This window comes from Pelophylax lessonae (genome assembly GCF_965119305.1).
Source record: "Pelophylax lessonae genome assembly, chromosome: 2".
Classification (NCBI taxonomy): domain Eukaryota; kingdom Metazoa; phylum Chordata; class Amphibia; order Anura; family Ranidae; genus Pelophylax; species Pelophylax lessonae.
In genome coordinates this window covers 538,520,907-538,541,277 of record NC_138769.1, presented here as the reverse complement: position 1 = coordinate 538,541,277, position 20,371 = coordinate 538,520,907, and the positions used below count along the sequence as shown (strand labels likewise).

The 20,371-nt window shown below is 44.5% G+C and overlaps 1 protein-coding gene across 1 annotated transcript in view; it reads left to right on the top strand.

Annotated features, from left to right (window-relative positions):
* Positions 1-20,371, top strand: part of SUGT1 (SGT1 homolog, MIS12 kinetochore complex assembly cochaperone) — a 324,599-nt gene that overhangs the window by 162,452 nt on the left and 141,776 nt on the right. Inside the window, exon 10 of the mRNA XM_082245037.1 lies at positions 17,995-18,091. Coding sequence (XP_082101163.1) covers positions 17,995-18,091 — 97 coding nt within the window. The remainder of the gene's footprint in view (positions 1-17,994; positions 18,092-20,371) is intronic.

Here is a 20,371-nt window from a genome sequence, read left to right as displayed (position 1 = left end):
AAAGTGGCAAAGGTACTCCCCTTTCCCGCATACAGTGACAAAATTGTCACGAGTCAGTGGAGTTGTTAGAAGCGCAATAATGGTAACCACGCATGGTGTGGCTAAAAAGCTGGTCTTCGGACCAGGCTTCTAAAAAGGCTCCATCAGATCTCCCCTTAACGGAGGAACGCCTTTTTAGGTCTTTGTTGGATGAACTGATCAAAGGACTCACAGGTGGGAAGAGTACTCTTCTTCCTCTATGCTGGGGAAAGTCACTGTGTAATAGATGGGGCCCTTATTTTAGTGGCGTTCCCACACCAAGGGGACTTTTCCCCTCTGTTGATATCGAGGACGCATATCTGCACATCCCCATTTACGCTGGACACCCGCATTTTCTTTGCTTCGCTGTACGAAAGGAACATTATCAATTTGTGGCGTTACCCTTTGGTCTCGCCTCCGCCCCTAGGGTCTACACCAACGTGTTGGCTCTGGTATTGGCATTACTGTGACAGCGGGGGATTGCGGTACTAGGGTACATGGGACGATTTCCTCTTAAGAGCAGACTCCCACTAAGTTCTGGTGGGAAATCTGTCAATCACTGTACTGACTCTGCAAGAGTTTGGTTGGAACATCAATTTCAGAAAATCTGCTCTGGTCCCAGCCTCCAAATTGGTTTATCTGGGACTGACTCTGGACTCAGCCTTTGCGAGGGTGTTTCTTCCCCCAGGAAAGCTGCAAGAGTTGCAGAGGGGGATTCGGTTGCTGTTATCCAGTTGTTATCACACTTGCATGCGAGCTCTAGGCCTGATGGTGTCTACCTTCGGAGCCGTTCCGTTTGCTCAGTTCCACATGAGACTTATGCAAAGGGATAGTCTTGTCAAGTGGAACAGGGATCCAAAATATTTGGGCAATTGGATTCTGTTGAGTCAAAACACAAGAAGGGATCTTAGGTGGATGCTCTATTCCTTGGCCCTGCGTCAGGGCAAGTCCTTCCTTCCATTGTATTGGACCGTGGCAACCACAGATTCCAGCCTGTGTGGCGAAGGGGGGGGGGGGGGGGGGGAGTACTTGGAAAGCTGTGTGTCCAAGGGACCTGGACTCTGGAAGAGTCCAGACTTCCGATCAACATTCTGGAACTCGGAGCGATAAAGCTTTGCTTGAGTCACTGGACAAATCGTCTGCAGGTTTGCCCATTTTGGATTCAATCAGACAATGCCACGGCCGTGGTTTACGTAAATCATCCAAGGGGCACCAAGAGTGTCCTGGCGGCCCGGGAGGTGGCCGAGATCCTAAAATGGGCAGAAAATTTGTACCAGCCCTTATCGTCGTGCATATACCCAGAGTGGAGAACTGGCACCCGGAGTTTGTTTCACCTGCTGTGTGTCAGGTGGGGGACACCCAATGTAGAGCCATTCGTTTCTCGGCTCAACAAGAATGTACAAAGGTTTGTAGCTAGATTTTGGGATCCTCTGGCCGACGCCACAGAAGCACTGGTGGCTCCTTGGGGTCAGTATCGGCTGATCTATGCGTTTCCTCCGTTGAAACTTCTGCTGAGGCTTCTGGACAGAATAGAGGTGGAAGGTATTCCGGTCATTCTGGTGGCCCCAGACTGTCCTCGCTGGTCTTGGTACACAGATCTGGTAAGGTTGGTCAGCGATGCTCCTAGGAGACTTCTCCGGGAAGATCTGCTGTCTCAAGGGCCGATCTTCTATCCTGCTTTACAGTCGCTGGCTTTAACGGCGCGGCTGTTGAAAGCCAGGTATTGAAGGGTCTTTCTGACTCTGTGATTCCTACACTGTTGAAGGCTAGAAAATCTACCTCCAGGAAGATTTATCATCGTACATGGGAATCGTACATCTCATGGTGTGAATCGCTTAAGGTGCATCCATATCCTGCCGTTCACTTTATCTGGTGGTCCACGGAGATAAAGTGGTACTTCGACCTAATCAGTTTTCTTCCTAAGGTGGTTTCCAATTTCCATTTGAATGAAGACATTGTGCTGCCTTCACTCTGTCCTAAACCTAAGCATCCCAAGGAAATTGCCTTGCATTCTTTGGATGTGGTTCGGGCACTTAGAGTTTACCTGGCGGTTACTGAGTCGTTCAGGCAGTCAGACTCTTTTTGTTTTCACGGAAGGACCTTGGAAGGGATTGGCTGCGTTTGCTGCAACCATATCCAAATGAATAAGGCAGATGGTGGTAAAGGCATATTCACTTAAGGTTTACGTTCAACCTTTCCATGTGAGGGTACATTCTACAAGGGCGCTGAGTGCCTCTTGGGTTTTTCACCCTCAGGCGTCAGTAATACAGGTTTGCAAGGCGGCAACTTGGTCGTCTGTGCACACGTTCACAAAATCCTACAAAGTAGATGTGTTGGCATCCTCAGATGCTTTTTTTGGCCGCAAGGTTTTGCAAGCCGCTGTTTAAAAGAACATTTTTTTTCTCTCTTTGAAGGGGTATGTTGTTTTTTAGGCGAGCTCCAGTTGTTCCTGGTTGAGCTCCATGTTACCTGGTCGGATAAGTTTAGCCTTTGGGAATTATGTTCTTTTCTGCATTGTTTTTCCCACCCCTCATGCAAATACTGCTTTGGGATGTCCCAATGGTTAAGAAGAATATGGAGCTGTGCCTGTCAATGAACGATAGAGAAAACTGGATTTTTGACTTACCGTAAAATCCTTTTCTCCGAATGAAGTTGATTGACAGATGCAGCACCTGCCCCTCTATTTCTGAGTAGGTTGGGGTTTTTTTCTTCTCACACGGCTTGCAACAAAACTGAATCCTGTAGCAGAGTGAGTGGGTGTATGCCTTCAGGGACTGCCCCATAGGCGTGGTAAAGTTTTTTTTTCCTGCCTAGTGTCCTACTCCTGTAGGGGGCAGCATAACCCAATGGTTAAGAAGAATATAGAGTTGCATCTGTCAATGAACTTCAGAGAAAAAGATTTTACGGTAAGTCAAAAATCCAGTTTTTGCCACGTGAAAAATGCAGCAAAATGCATAGTACAAAAACGTGCAACCCACAACATGGTAAAATGTTCCATGAGCTACTTTGTTACATTTAGGACAGCCCACTAAAATCAACGGGCTGCCCTATGTGTGTCACAGGAAAAACGCGCCAAAATTGCAAATGGCACACATGAAGTCTAATTGCTCTTATGTAAGCACACAAATGTCACTTTCAGGCCCCATTCACGCCTAGTGTAGACACACATAGCAGGTCTTAGCCCCACCACCCACTTCCGCCTGATTGCATTAATTGGCAGCAGCAGGAGCCAATGGCTGCTGCTGGAATCCTGTGTGAAGAGGAAGAGAGGACAGAATAGATGTAGCCATGCACAGTGCTGGTTCTCTTCTTCCCTCGCTTTCTCTTCACACATGAAGTGTGGAGGACAGAAAGATATAAAATGTTTTTTTTACCTTAAAGCGGTAGTAAACTCATCCAAGAAAAAAAAAAAACTGCAAGACAAAGGCATAATGAGCTAGTATGCATCGCATACTAGCTCATTATGAAACACTTACCTTAGAACGAAGCCCCGACACGAACCCCCGGACATTGCTGTGGGCGCTGACATGATACCTCGGCGTCTCTTCCGGGTTCGGCGATGTGATTGGCCGGAGCCGCATGCGCGGGAGTGATTTTCCGGCAATTCCCAGCAAGGAACTCTGAAGGTCCCGCCGGACCTTCAGAGCGCATGCGCCGCATTCGTCAGCGGCTTCATGCAGTGGTAATATCTCCTAAACCGTGCAGGTTTAGGGGATATTAATTGTACCTACAGGTAAGCCTTATTATAGGCTTACCTGTAGTTAAAAGTGAAAAAAAGCAGGATACTACCGCTTTAACCAGTTGCCGACTGCCTCCTGTATATTTACTGCGGCAGGCTGGCTTGTACAGGCAAAACGACATAGATCTATGTTGCTCGCCTGGAAGGAGTTAGGGGGCTCCCGCCAGCTGTGGACGGCGTGCTCCCGCCACCAATCGGGGAAGCCGATGCGGGTGTCGGGTGGCTCACATTGCCGCCTGACACCCTCGATCGCTCCCCGCTGAGAGAGGATGGTCGGCTGTTGTAAACACAGCTGACCATTCTTCTCCCTGGGATGATCACAGAGCTCATGTTATCCTGCTTTATAGGATCACATGTCTCTGTGATCATTTCAGAAGCCCAACCCCCATACAGTTAGAATCACTACACTAGGGTCACATTTAACCTCTTGATCATGTATACTGTTAGCCCCTTTCCAGTGTCATTATTACAATAACAGTGCATATTTTTAGCACTGATTACTGTAGTAATGTCACTGGTGCCCCCAAAAGTGTCAAAAATGTCAGTTGGGGGATCCGATCTGTCCGCTGCAATGTCGCAGTCCTGCAAAAAATCGCAGATCGCCACCATTACTAGTAGAATGAAAAAAAAAAACCATTAAAAATGACCTAAATCTTAGTAGAATGAAAAAAAAAAAAACATTAAAAATGACATAAATCTTTCTCGTAGTTAGTAGACGCGTTAACTTTTGCGCAAACAAATCAAAAATACCAAAAATATGTAGCAGAAAACAAATTGGCCTAAAATGTTAAATTTTGATTTTAAAATTTTTTTTTTTGAGTGTCATATTGCAGAATGTCAAAAATATATATATATTTTTTTTTTTCAAAATTGTTGCTCTTTTTTTGTTTATAACTCAAAAAATATCGCACAGGTGATCAAATACCACCAAAAGAAAGCTCTATTGTGGGGAAAAAAAGGGCATCAATTTTATTTTAGTACAGCGTAGCACGACCACACAATTGTCCGTTAAAGTAACGCAGTGCCGAATCGCAAAATAGGGCCTGGTCATTAAGGGGGCAAATCCTTCTGGTCTTAAAGTGGTTAAAGTGATTGTAAAGTCTCATTTTTTTTCCTATAAAAATACCAAACATGTTATACTTACCTCCTCTGTGAAGTGGTTTTGCACAGGGCAGCCCGGATCCTTCTCTTCTTGGGTCCCTCTTCTGTTATCCTGGCCCCTCCCTCCTGTTCAGTGCCCCCACAGAAAACAGCTTGCTATGGAGCCACCTGAGCCGAGTCACAGCTCTATATCCATTCAGACACAGAGCCGCGGCCCCCGCCCCTCGCTCCCCTGATTGGCTGTCTGACTTGACAGCAGCCTGTAGTGCTGCTGCTGTGTCTCAGCCAATCAGGAGGGAGAATCTCGGATGGCTGAGACACTCGTGGACGTGGCTAGACAGAGAAGGACCTCCGGTAAGTATTAGGGATGCTGAGGGGGCTGCTGCACACAGAAGGCTTTTTTCCTAATGCATAAAGGTTAAAAAACCTTCTGACCTTACAACTACTGTAATGCAGGCAGTTCAGGAATGTAAAAACATTTGGCTTTGGAACCCCTTTAAAGTGAACAAAAGCTTGTCATCACTGGCTATTACCATTGTAGGATGGCTTTGCCCAAGGAAAAGCGATGACTGATGGAGTTGTCTTTAGAAACCATATTTCATTCCCTTCTTTAGTGCTTTAACAACATTTCTTCTAAAGACCTCGAAGTTCAACATTGAACTGCTGCTGTTTTTTAGTGTCAACAGCCAAAATTGTGTAAATGTGTAACTGAATTACTCACCCTTTTAGGGAGTCATCACTGCAGAAGTTCATACTTTTTCCTATGGTGACCTTGTTTTTTTTTATTTCATAAAGATGGCATTGTGTTTATTTTTAGGTCTGTATTTTACAAGACATTCATGCAGATATCCCAGAGGTTCATAGAAGGCCACGAGGATTTTATCAGAACTGTTATTTACTATTTAATACATATTGAAACTATAGGCATCCTTTTGCGTGAAAAACCCTCCGTGTTTTCTGAGCAAACATTCATAAGAATATATGTAATCTATTCAATAGAAATCTGTTACAGCTTTGGTTCCTTGTCAGGCGTTTTCATTTTCACAAGAAGCAAATATTGTCATCTGCTGCGTGCAGGTAGCGGGTATACATTCATCCTAAGACGGTTTGTAACTGTATTATGATGAAACTTAACTTGAAATCAATAAGAACTTTGTGGGAGTGAATGTTTTTTGCTAATTTGCTTTTCCTCTGTGCATTGAGTTTGGAGAGAAATGCAGGACAATGATTTGAAAACACAGAAGGCCTCATTGTTTTACCATTTGCAGCGTTTAATGTAATTGAAAATAATTAAACCCACATAATCATTATATTTGTAACGTTCTCCGAATTCTTTTGTGGATTAAAAGGAAAATGCCTGCAGGTAAAATGAATATAGAAATTGGTATTGTGCTGCAGCACTGTGTATTTTTGGCCACTAGTCTGCACTGTTGTGCCATTTTATGGTCAGTATTGACTTCTAAAGTAAGTGAAATGGCAAGGATTTTCATATTAACTTGCTTATAGACTTGGTTGGTTTTGTTTTCTAAAGGCTAATCTTCAGCAGAAATGTGTGAGAGAGATGTTTTTAAAAGCTTAACGATCATTGCTTTTAAATGTCAGTAAATGTACTGCATATCCTTGCTGCTGTACTTTCAAAAGCTGAGTGGTGTTCCTGCTTTTCATTTGCTATTATACTGGTACTTGAGTATATTAAATCCAGTTTTGAATGGCTGTGTGTTTATATTTCTGTTTTACAACATGCAATCAACCATTCATTTTCAATATATTTTACATATCCGATTTTTTTGCAATAAAAATATATTTAAGATAGGACATTAGCCCATGGAACCCATAAACCGATCATTAAAACATAAAAATGTAATTCTTCTTTAATAACTTGAAAAAGGTGTACACTGTTTTGGATTGCTAGAATAGTTCACTTGTTTTCTGCTAGATACTACTGAAAGCATTATTGCTTCACTTCTCTTCTCTAAAAGCAAAAATGGATCTAGTGAGAAGCAAAGCAGTGAAACCAGCAGTTCTATAGCTCTCTAATTAGCCAGTATGTTGCTTTTCTCCTATTATGAAATGACACCTTAGGCCCACAATCCTTTGTTGTATTTTTAATAAATGGATTTCTTTGCTATCTTTTTAGCAGTTCTGAATCGTGTTCTCAATTGTTAATGAGATCTCTGTGCTGACAGAGAAACAAAATCATATACATTTTGTGGCTCCATATGTTAAAGCAGGTGTAAAGTCTTTTTTTTCTCTTTCGTTCATTGACGGACACAGCTCCATGTCTTGTTGATCCTTGGGTTTATGCTGCCACATACAGGAGTAGGACACTAGGCAGAGAAAAATTTGACTACGCCCATAGGGCAGTGCCAGGGGTATACTCCCACTTCCTGCTATAGGGCTTCAGTTTTTTTCTTTCTAGTCAGGAGTAAGAACCTAGTTCTTTGCTCAGATCTCTGGCCCTAGCATTTTTTCCTTTTTAAATTGAATTTTTTTGCTTCTTATTTTCTGCTTCTGTGAGAACTACAATCAACTGCTGGACTGGGCGACGGACTGGGTATCCTAGATCCTTATGGTCTCCCCAGTCCAGTCAGTGAGTGTGACCCAACCTCAGCTCCGCGCTAGGTCGGCTGCGATATAGCCCCACTGGACGGGGGCTGTCAGGCAAGTAAATGTCTCGCGAAGACGCATAGCCCTGGTCATGCCCAGAGTTGCAGCATGCCTCTGGTCCACAGCGCCCTCATTTCAAGATGGTGCGGTGGTCTGCCTGGAGTGGTGCCCGCCCGGTTCAAAGGTGTGGTGATTAGTGTCCCTCCTCCCCTCTGGTGGTTTTTTGGGGTGGACGTGGGCCCCTCCCTGGGTTGGTTGGACCCCCGAGTGCCCTTCCTACATAGCACTCCCTCACTATCGGAGTGCTACTGCAGACCACCCCTCATTCACCCACACCTAGCCCCCCCCCTCAGGGTGGCCAGGCCTGTTATGTATGTGTGGGGGTGTTGAGCCAGTGCTGGGGGCCAGGGGGGGGCGTCACTGGCTGCTTAAAATGTGTTTTTTGGGAGGAATGGTCCTGGTGGGAGCTTCTGCCAGGGCCCCTTTTTACTTCCCAAGTGTACCTGGGGGTCCTCTGCGGGTCACCGGCACCGCATGGAGCTGCCATTTTGCCGTGGATGGCTGCTGTATATTTTGGCGGCCATGTTTGTATAATCCGGTGGCCATTTTCTTGTAGTTTTCCATTGATATCAACAGCGACCATGTTTTTTAAGCCTATGGAGCAGTGAATCGGCGGTGGGCCTCTAGTGTCAGTTCCTGAACTTTCTCCTTCTCTCTGATCACCGTATGGCGTGCAGTTTTACACTCTGTCTCTGTACCTGTGTAGGTGGTGGTGAGTCCCTGTGGGTGTAAAACGGCTCCCTCTTTTGGCTAGAGAAGTAGCTTGGTGCACTGGGACCTGTGGTGCCGCTGTGCAGCGGTGGGGGGAACTTGAGCAGCAACTTTCCTATTTCATGTTGGGAGTCCCTGAAGCACGTGTGACCACCTGACCTTCTCTCAGAGGCTGCAGGGCCCTCTGGGCCCCAGTCAGCTTTGTCTGCAATAATAGCTGTCCTGCAGTCACTAGCGTCTAAGGTAAATATTGCCCTTCAGAATAGGACGAGCAAAAAGCGTCACTCGCCTTCACCTGCATCCTCTCTCCTCAGATTCTGAGGTTGATTTGGCCTCTGCGGACGCGAGTCACCCTGCTGGGTCTGCGTCCACGCACCCTGAGTGCTCTGATAGTGAGGATGATTCCTCTTCCACTACAGCCGCGCATGAAAAGGCACTAGTGGATGCACTCATTGTATGAGTGCGGGGAAACTTTGAAATTGGAGGACACAGCTACTGCTGCGTCTGCTGCGACGGTACATTTTGGTACCCACATCGCATCAAAGGGGACAAAGGTATTTCCCTTTCCCTCCTATTTTGATAACATTGTCGCATGTCAGTGGAGTTCCCCAAAATTCACTGTCAGGGTACCTAAGCGTTTCGCTGAAAGGTATTCTTTTGAAGAGTCCCTGTTAAAGAAACTGACAGTACCACCTGTGTTGGACTCTAAGGTTTCTAGGTTAAATAAAGCCACCCTTCTCCCGGTGGAGGACTCTCCGTCCTTTAGGACCCTTTTGACAAGAGAGCTGAATTTCTGCTCCGATACCTTTTTACCATAGTCCGTTCCATTCTGAGGCTGGTGTTTTGCCATAACCTTGGTTTCCAAGACCTTAACGAAATGGGCCAAGCATCTGCCCCAGGATTTGAAAGGGAGACAGCCTCCTCCTGAGCTGGTTGACCAGTTGGTCCAGGGGTTGCAGTATATGCCTCTCTGGATGCACCCCCATTAGCCTGCAGGGTGTCTATGATGGCTGTGTCCCTTCGCTGCATGATATGGCTGAAATATTGGTCTGCGGACCAGGTTTTCAAGAAGTTACTGACTGATATCCCCCTTTGTAGGAGATCCCCTGTTCGGAGCTTCCATGGATAAGATCATTAAGGGTCTTACAGGAGGTAGGAGTACTCTGCTTCCGCAGACTACCAAGCAAGAGTCTCGTCGCAAACATGGCCCTTTCTTCTTATGCCCATAATCGTTCCTTTCGTCCCTCGGGATCTCAGGACAAGGGATCTAAATCCGCCCAAAACCACGAAGGAGGTTTCAAGAAGCCATGGCCTGGTAAGCTGAGAGTGGGTTCCTCCAGATGCACAGACAAGCCCATTTCTGCCTGAAGGGGCGCCCTCACCCGTATCTGGGGTGGGAGGAGTCTTCACTTCTTTCTTGATCCGTGGACCTCCTTGATTCAAGACAACCCCAGTTGATTCGGTCCGGTTCCAAGATCGAGTTTTGGTCCTTTACTTCGGCAAGGTTCTTCCCTCCCAACCTGCATTTGTCTCCAGATCACCTGCGAGGTCTACTCGGGGCGGTACAAGATCTGCTCTCACAAGGGGTCATTCTAACGGTTGCAGAATTGGAACGCTTTCAGGGATTTTATTCAAACCGATTTACTGTTCCCAGGTAGGAAGGCATAATTCGTCCAATCCTAGACCTCGAGGAGTCAATTCGCATGGTCGTGGCATCCCCTCATCAAGGGGATTTACTAGTATCCATCAAATCAAGGATGCTTATCTTTATATCCCAATATATGTTGGGTATCAGCGTTTCTTTTGCTTTGACGTGGGCAAGGAGCACTATCAATTAGTGGCGTTATCCTTTGGTCTCGCCTCGGCTCCTCGGGTGTTTACGAACGTTTTAGCCCCGTTGTTAGCATCCTAGGGCAGAAGTGGATTGCAGTACTGGGGTACCTGGATGACGACCTTCTGCGAGCAGATTCTCTGCATGCCTTAAAAGTCAATCTAGATATCTATTTGTGAACCTTGCAAGCGTTCGGATGGAAACTGAATTTCCAAAAATCTGCTCTGGTCCGTCCACCAAACTGGACTCCCTTGGCCTGACCCTGGGCTCGGCCTCAGCCCAGGTGTTTCTTCTGGAGGTAAAAAATTGCAGGATGCAATTCAGCTCCTGTCATCCAACTGGAGGTCATCTCTCAGGACTTGCATGCAAGTGCTGGGCCTGATGGTCTCCACTTTCGAGGCGGTTCCGTTTGCTCAGTTCCATACCAAACCTCTGCAAAGAGAGATTCTTGCAAAATAGAACAAGAAACCAGTCTCTAGACAATCTGATCCTGTTGAGCCGGGGTACGAGTGGCCACCTGGTCTGGCTACCCCATTCTCCGGCGCTTCGACAGGGAAAATCCTTTCTCCCCCTGTTTTGGACGGTGGTCACCATGGATGCCAGCCTGTCTGGGTGGGGAGGCGTCTTGGACACGGATTGTGCTCAGGGGGTTTGGACTTTGGAGGAGTCCAGTCTTCTGATCAATATCCTGGAAATTTGGGCGATCAGGCTTTGCCTGTCCCAATGGATGTCTGCAGGGGCGCCCAGTAAGGATTCAATTGAACAATGCCACGGCCGTGGCATATGTCAATTATCATGGGGGCACCAAAAGTGTCCTAGTGGCCCTTGAAGTAGCTGGCATTCTAAGGTGGGCAGAACGCTTTGTTCCAGCCCTCTTTGCTGTGCATTTTCAAGGGGTGGAAAATTGGCAGGCGGACCACCTTAGTCAGCAGGCGTTGGATCAGAGATAATGGTCTCTTCACCCGGAGGGGTTTCATCAACTGTCTCTGGTGGGGGACTCCCGATGTGGACCTGTTGGCCTCTAGTCTCAACAGGAAGGTACAGAGGTTCGTAGCAAGGTCTCGGGATCCTCTATCCAACACCACAGATGCTCTGGTATCGTCTGTTATACGCTTTTCCTCCGATGACACTTCTGCCGAGACCCCTCCAAAGAATCTATGCAGAAGGGACTCCGGTCATCCTAGTATGACTGGTCACTGATGTCCCTTGGAAAACTCCCTCTCAGAGAAGATCTTTTAGCTCAAGGGCCAATCTTCCATCCTGCTTTACAGTCGCTAGATTTAAAGGTTTGGCTATTGAAAGTCAGGTGCTGAAGAATAGAGGGGTGTCTGAATCAGTGATTCCCATACTGGTAAAAGCTATAAAATCTACTTCTAGGAGATTTATCATCAAGTCTGGAGGGCGTACATTGCTCGTTGTGACTCTCGGGGGTGGGGGTCCAATCCCCTCCCCTCCCCTCCCATCCCATTCCTTTTCAGTGTCCCGTGTCTTGGAGTTTCTCCAAAGAGGTGTAGATCAGCATTTGGCCTTGGATACCATCAAGGCCAGATTTCAGCCCTGGCGATTTTCTTTCAACGCCCGTTGACCAAGAGTTCCTTGGTCCACGCTTTTGTTAAGGGGGTCCACCACCTGGCTCCCCCAATGAGGTCTCCATTGCCTCCGTTGGACATCAATTTGTTGCTGTCGGTTCTTCAGAAACTGCCTTTTGAAAATATTTGTGAGCTTCCTCTGCTTACTTTGTCACAGAAGGTAGCCTTCTGGGTGGCTATTACTTCAGCACGCAGGGTGTCGGAGTTGGCTGCGTTGTTTTGTCGTTCACCTACCTGGTGGTTCACAGAGACAAAGTGGTGCTTCGTCCCTGCCAGTGGTTCCTTCCTAAGGTCGTCTCTGGTTTCCATTTAAATGAAGACATTATGTTGCCTTCCTTGTGCCGTAAGGCTAAGCACCCTAAAGAGATTGCCTTACATTTTTTGGATGTGGTTCGGGCAATCGGGGTGTACCTGGCGACGACTGAGTTGTTTCGAAAATTCGATTCCCTGTTTGTTCTTACAGATGGATCTCATAAGGGGCTGGCCGCGTCTGCTGCGACCATTTCTACATGGATCAGGCAGACGTTGGTGCAGGCCTATTCTATTAAGGGTCAGGATCCTCCTTTCCCTGTTGAGGCGCATTCTATGAGGCCGCTTAGTGCATTTTGGGCCTTCCGTTATCAGGCGTCAGTGGTGCAGGTTTGCAAGGCGGCCACCTGGTCGTCCGTGCACACTTTCACAACATTTTTTAAGGTGGATATGTTGGCATCTGTGGATGCTGCCTTAGGTTGCACGGTTTTGCAGGCGGCTGTTGGAGAGGATTAGTCCTCTTTGAGAGTGTTTTTTTTTTTTTTTTTTTTTATTGTCAGGTGAGTTCCAGTTGGTTCCTGGTTGAGCTCCTGTTTTCACCGGTATGCTACATTCAGCCTTTGGGAAGTGTGTTTATTGCTGTGTCCATTATTGAAGTAAAGAGAAAATCGGATTTTTGTCTTACCGTAAAATCCTTTTCTCTGATGATCATTGATGGACACAGCACCCACCCCTCTGAGTTGGGTTATACAGTCAGGTCCTTAAATATTGGGACATCGACACAATTCTAATCTTTTTGGCTCTATACACCACCACAATGGATTTGAAATGAAACAAACAAGATGTGCTTTAACTGCAGACTTTCAGCTTTAGTTTGAGGGTATTTACATCCAAATCAGGTGAAAGGTGTAGGAATTGCAACAGTTTGTATATGTGCCTCCCACTTTTTAAAGGGACCAAAAGTAATGGGACAATTGGCTGCTCAGCTGTTCCATGGCCAGGTGTGTGTTATTCCCTCATTTTCCCATTTACAAGGAGCAGATAAAAGGTCCAGAATTAATTTCAAGTGTGCTATTTGCATTTGGAATCTGTTGCTGTCAACTCTCAATATGAGATCCAAAGAGCTGTCACTATCAGTGAAGCAAGCCATCATTAGACTGAAAAATCAAAACAAACCCATCAGAGAGATGGCAAAAACATTAGGTGTGGCCAAATCAACTGTTTGGAACATCCTTAGAAAGAAAGAATGCATCGGTGAGCTCAGCAACACCAAAAGACCCGGAAGATCACGGAAAACAACTGTGGTGGATGACCGCAGATTCTTTCCCTGGTGAAGAAAACACCCTTCACAACAGTTGGCCAGATCAAGAACACTCTCCAGGAGGTAGGTGTATGTGTGTCAAAGTCAACAATCAAGAGAAGACTTCACCAGAGTGAATATAGAGGGTTCACCACAAGATGTAAACCATTGGTAAACCTCAAAAACAGGAAGGCCAGATTAGAGTTTGCCAAACAACATCTAAAAAAGCCTTCACAGTTCTGGAACAACATCCTATGGACAGGTGAGACCAAGATCAACTTGTACCAGAGTGATGGGAAGAGAAGAGTATGGAGAAGGAAAGGAACTGCTCATGATCCAAAGCATACCACCTCATCAGTGAAGCATGGTGGTGGTAGTGTCATGGCGTGGGCATGTATGGCTGGCATTGGAACTGGTTCTCTTTTATTTATTGATGTGACTGCTGACAAAAGCAGCAGGAAGAATTCTGAAGTGTTTCGGGCAATATTATCTGCTCATATTCAGCCAAATGCTTCAGAACTCATTGGACAGCGCTTCACAGTGCACATGGACAATGACCCGAAGCATACTGCAAAAGCAACCAAAGAGTTTTTTAAGGGAAAGAAGTGGAATGTTATGCAATGGCCAATTCAATCACCTGACCTGAATCCGATTGAGCATGCATTTCACTTTCTGAAAACAAAACTGAAGGGAAAATGCCCCAAGAACAAGCAGGAACTGAAGACAGTTTCAGTAGAGGCCTGGCAGAGCATCACCAGGGATGAAACCCAGAGTCTGGTGATGTCTATGCGTTCCAGACTTCAGGCTGTAATTGACTGCAAAGGATTTGCAACCAAGTATTAAAAAGTGAAATTTTGATTTATGATTGGTAATCTGTCCCATTACACTTGGTCCCTTTAAAAAGTGGGAGGCACATATACAAACTGTTGTAATTCCTACACCGTTCACATGATTTGGATGTAAATACCCACAAATTAAAGCTGAAAGTCTGCAGTTAAAGCACATCTTGTTTGTTTCATTTCAAATCCATTGTGGTGGTGTATAGAGCCAAAAATATTAGAATTGTGTCAATGTCCCAATATTTATGGACCTGACTGTTCTTCTGACACTACTTGTTACAAAACTGAAGACCTATAGCAGGAAGTGGGAGTATACCCCCTTAGACTGCCCTATAGGCGTAGTCAAACTTTTTTTCCTCCTAAAGCATAAACCCAAGGATCTAGAAGATCTGGAGCGGTGTATGTCAATTAACATCAGAGAAAAGGATTTTACGGTAAGACGATCATTTTTTCCCCCCTATAAAATAAGAAAGATATTTTTACTTATGCTCTGTGCAATGGAATAGATAGAGCCCCAATCATCTTCTTGGGTGCTTTGCCATTACTCCTGGCTCCTCTTCTTGGTGTGCCACTATAGGAAGCTGCACCTGCGGACTCGATCCTGAGCTGCATTGTCTGCATATATAGTGAAAAAATGATAAAGTAAGGTGCTCTAGGAGTGATAATATTTGATGAATGTGATAAATATTACATATATGTGAAAAATGAATTATAATAAGACTCTATGGTGGTATAAAAACTGTGGGACCAAGTAAGATACAATGTGATAATCAAATCTGCGACAAGTATACAGCTGCAAGAAAAAGTGTGTGAACCCTTTGGAATGATATGGATTTCTGCACAAATTGGTCATAAAATGTGATCTGATCATCATCTAAGTGACAACAATAGACAATTTCAGGCTGCTTTATTTAATTATTTAATAGAAGTGATTGAATTTGATTTACATTATTGAGCGCTGTCCCCCATTTTTTCCACAGTTTGCTTAAACTAATAACACACAAAGAATGAAATGTTGCCATGTTTTTATCGAGCACACCATGTAAACATTTACAGTGCAGGTGGAAAAAGTATGTGAACCCTTGGATTTAATAACTGGTTGAACCTCCTTTGACAGCAATAACTTCAACCAAACGTTTCCTGTAGTTGCAGATCAGACGTGCACAAAGGTCAGGAGTAATTCTTGACCATTCCTCTTTACAGAACTGGTCAGTTCAGCAATATTCTTGGGATGTCTGGTGTGAATCGCTTTCTTAAGGTCATGCCACAGCATCTCAATCGGGTTGAGGTCAGAACTCTGACTGGGCCACTTCAGAAGGCATATTTTCTTCTGTTTAAGCCATTCTGTTGTTGATTTACTTCTATGCTTTTGGTCATTGTCCTGTTGCAACACCCATCTTCTGTTGAGCTTCAGCTGGTAGACAGATGGCCTTAAGTTCTCCTGAAAAATGTCTTGATAAACTTGGGAATTCATTTTTTCTTTGATCACAATCCGTCCAGGCCCTGATGCAGCAAAGCAGCCCCAAACCATGATGCCCCCACCACCATACTTCACAGTTGGGATGAGGTTTTGATGTTAGTGTGCTGTGCCCCTCTTTCGCCACACATAGTGTTGTGTGTTTCTTCCAAACAACTCAACTTTGGTTTCATCTGTCCCTAGAATATTTTCCCAGTACTGCTGTGGAACATCCAGGTGCTCTTGTGCAAACTGTAAACGTGCAGCAATGTTTTGTTTGGACAGCAGTGGCTTCCTCTGTGGTATCCTCCCATGAAATCCATTCTTGTTTAGCGTTTTATGTATTGTAGATTCGCTAACAAGGATGTTAGCATTTGCCAGTGACTTTTGTAAATCTTTAGCTGACACTCTAGGATTCTTCTTCACCTCATTGAGCAGTCTGCGCTGTGCTCTTTCAGTCATCTTTACAGGACGGCCACTCCTAGGGAGAGTAGCAGCAGTGCTGAACTTTCTACATTTATAGACAATTTGTCTTACCGTGGACTGATGAACAGCAAGGCTTTTGGAGATACTTTTATAACCTTTTCCAGCTTTATGCAAGTCAACAATTCTTAATCGTAGGTCTTCTGAGAGCTCTTTTGTACAAGGCATCATTCACATCAGGCAATGCTTCTTGTGAAAAGCAAACCCAGAACTGGTGTGTGTTTTTTATAGGGCAGCTGTAACCAACACCTCCAATCTCATCTCATTGATTGGACTTCAGTTGGCTGACATCTCACTCCAATTTGCTCTTGGAGATGTCATTAGTCTAGTAGTTCACATACTTTTTCCACCTGCACTGTGAATGTTTACATGGTGTGTTCAATAAAAACATGGCGACATTTCATTCTTTGTGTGTTATTAGTTTAAGCAGACTGTGATTGTCTATTGTTGTGACTTAGATGATCAGATCACATTTTATGACCAATTTGTGCAGAAATCCATATCATTCCAAAGGGTTCACATACTTTTTCTTGCAGCTGTATATTGGTAATGCATTCCATAAAACGATAGTAGTATATGGTGCTCTTCACTCAGTGACCATAACCAGTATCATACATATTTCTTCATATTCATGTTGTGCTCTACTACGTGCATTGAAAAGTTCAAGCGCTCACCAAACTTCCCATGTCCATAGGACCACAAAACCTTTATTGGATATGGGGTCACCCCTGCCTTTTGAAGATCCTCACAATAGCAACGTCCTTTCCTTTGCTCAATATCCTCTCCATTGGCCAGTATTGTAAGTAAAAATGCAAGAAATCGAGTAATGCCTGTTTATTGAAACAATCGCCAAACAAAAAGGGTAATAATTGGAGGCTTACATGAATGGTGCCTGGACTGGCACCAGCTCAGATGGCGTAATAATGCATCCCACATGCAAACACACTGTGTGCGTCTCCCTCCTTGCTTCGATCAGCCGGCCGGCCAGCGTGCGTTCCACGGAGCGCTGGATGTGATGTCAGTGGTTTTGAGGACGTGCAGATAGCAGCCAGACCTCAATGCATATAGCCGTCATATAGGCGTCGTCAGGAAATCCGCTTACCTCCTCTTCGTGACCACTGCTCTACTATAACTGGGATTTGCATGGCCATGCAACACTGTATGAAAATAAAATTTTATATATTTTTTTTCACACAATAGAACTTTCTTTTGATGGTACAGTATTTGATTACCACTGGGTTTTTAATTTTTTGCTATATAAATGAAAATTTTTTTTTTTTTTTCTCACTTTTTTGTTTTTCATTTTTTTACATGCTGTCACCAATGTAGTATTGTACAGCGTCATCATATGGGTGATATGGCAGTGATCAAGGAGACTGACTGGTGACAGACAGTATGTTCAAAAAAAAAAATAAAAAATAAACATTTTTTACACTTTTTTTTTTTTTTTTTTAATACTTTCTTCAGTACTTCGAGATTGCATTTGGTTTTCAAACTAATGGACTTTATCAAACAAAAACTGTAGACACTGTTAGAAATTTTGTTTAAGAAACATTTTCCATTCTGCGCCTTTGAATTTTCAAACCACTGTGGTTGAAAATGATCATTGATTTAACCCCAATAATGATTAGAACATCCAACGAACATTCTTAAAACCAAACTTTTATACAAAAAAATTCTACTAGCATATGGCCAACTTTACTGTGGCCCTTAGGGTGTCTGTAACACTCTCCCATACACTTTTCTCCCCTACACATAAGATTTAATTTTAAACCTGAAATATACCTGTTCTGGCTGGTTCCAGAATCAAGAAGGAATGCTGATTGTTATGTTTAACCCATCAACTCTCTATACCATGTAAATATTAAAGGGTTGAGCTGCAAAGTGAAAAGCGATGTCTTGCTTCTCTTGCAATTGTAATGTTTATCAAGAGTGGACTGAATACATTGATATTGAATCATACGATCTTGTCTTAAATACTGCATTTTTTTTTTTTTTTTATATTTTCAAGGCACGACTGGTACCAAACAGAGTCTCAGGTCATCATTACAGTAATGATCAAGAATGTACAGAGAGATGATGTACACATACAGTTTTCTGAAAGAGAGGTAATGTGTTTTATAACCCTAAAAATTAGATGCTTAGTGTATTTTTTCATATGTATGTTCAGTGGCTTCTGTTTTAGCCACACCTCATTACCAACAATGCTCAACAGATGCTTCACTTCCCTGCAGTTAGCATGCTGCATTCAAGTCAGACAGTGGCAGCTTGCATGTGAATAGATTTATAGAGCTTCCACTACCAGCTGGATAAAACACTTTGTAATATTCATTTGCAAAATTTCATAATCTGAATCAGTGGTGACTCTTTTTTTTTTTTTTTTAACTAGAATTAGGAAAAAGGTACTTAATACTATACATTTTCTTAAGGGTTCTCGCATCTGATCAGAGGCAGGGTGCATTCACATATGTCATTGCGCTCTTAGGGCCAGTTCACCTATAGTATGGTGATAAGTTTTTCCACACTGGAAGGACGCCAGTCACTGCTAAGACATACAGAAAACAATTGTTTCCTATGCATCCTATTCACACTTGAAAGCAGCCTGGAGTTGCACTCCAATGAGCTGCTAACATGCTGCATTTTATTGCACAGTATAGTACAGACTTGCATGCCATTGTACAGCAGAGCTCCACAACATGATGAACTGAGTGACACTTTTTGCACTAAAAATAAAGTTGACTCAAAAAAAAGAAAGGGAACTGTGCGATGCGCTAACAATGCGCATCCTACCTCCGGCTCGCTGCAGTAAATTTGTGCTTCGGTTTTGTGTGCGGCAGCTGTCCGGTATGCAAATACAATAACCGTCCACCACTTTATCAGAGCCTCACTTACAGACCGCTTTATAGCAATTTAGACCTTTTAATGAAGCAAGGAACCAGGTTGCATCAAACATTTGCGCTACTTTTACTCTTATTATGTTACACTTTTGTTTGTTGGTCAGCCCAGCCTTTACATTTTCCCAGTACTGGATAGGAAATTGAAGATATTGTCCTATGGTGTCATTAGAGACATTTTTTAATGCAGACACTTTAGTTGATTGGTATAGTGTCGTGGTTGTGGATGACTTTTAATAAGGCCTGTTTTCAGGAAGAAAATGTAAGCATTGTGTGCTTTAACCCTTTCACTGCTAGGTCTGTACAGTGTACTGACTTACAGCACTGCTTGCAGCTGGCCAGGTCCGTACGATGTACAAACCTAATTTCTCCTCCTGCAAAATTGTTCACCAGACTGCTGAACAATTCTATAATGCTGATCAGCGGATTACAAAATCCGCTGATCAGAGTTATTAACCTAAAATGTGACCCCCTCACCTTCACTGCTGCTGCCTGCCTATCCTCCCCCTCACCTTTACTGCTGCTGCCTGCCTATCTCCTAATGTTCTCTGTCCCTCCAATAAACCTGCTGCCTTGGCTGCTAAAATGCCTCCCCCCTTCCTCTACCACTGTCACCCCCTTCCCCAGCACATCTTTCACCCCTAACAGGAGTCCATCCCCCCTCCTTACAGATCCCCGGCACCCCGTTCATGCAGCACTGCTGACCGTCTCTCCCTCCACCTCCTCCCGCCAGCTGAAGCTGCTGCCCCGGGGGATTGTGACAGCCTGGATGGAGAGGAAGGGGGGCTGGTAATGTTTACCAGCCCCCTTTCCTAATCTAAAAAAAGAGCCCCCCACTTTGACCACTCCCTTTCACATGTTTACCAGCCCCCTTTCTTTCTTGAATGAACAGAGTGAAAAAAAAATCAGCAAAAAAAAAATAAAATGAATTTGTGCCTGTAAAAAAAAAAAAAAGAAAAAAATAACGCCCCTTTCACATAGATGGACCGATTGGGTCCTCCTGTCAGTTTTTCAGGCGGACTCAATTGGACCCTTTTTTTTCTGTTTGCACCTGCCTATATCAAATCCGCTAAAAACACATGTTCCCCCTCCATCCATATAGCAGATCGGATGGCAGTCAGGTGTAAACGGACTGGCGGTCTGTTTACTTCCCACCACCCATAGAGGAAAGAGCGCTGTGTCTTTGTTCTTCATAAGCAGAGTGGGCACAGACCAGCCACATTTGCCTGCTCAGCGGGTATCAGCAGACAGATTCCCCGCTGAGCAGGAGCATGGAAGGGGCCTAAGGGTACATTTAGATATGCATTTAAGTCTCCCTTGACTCTGAAACCCGATCCGCATTTAAGTTCACGTTTCTGTGGCTACTAACAGGCGGTGAGGAAGCCAACCTGCTGCTTTCTCACCGCCTGTTTTAACTCAGTTTTTGCCAACAAATGCGCCGCAACCACATTAATTGCACGGGGTTGCGGGCATTTGCGGGACTTCCCTATCAAC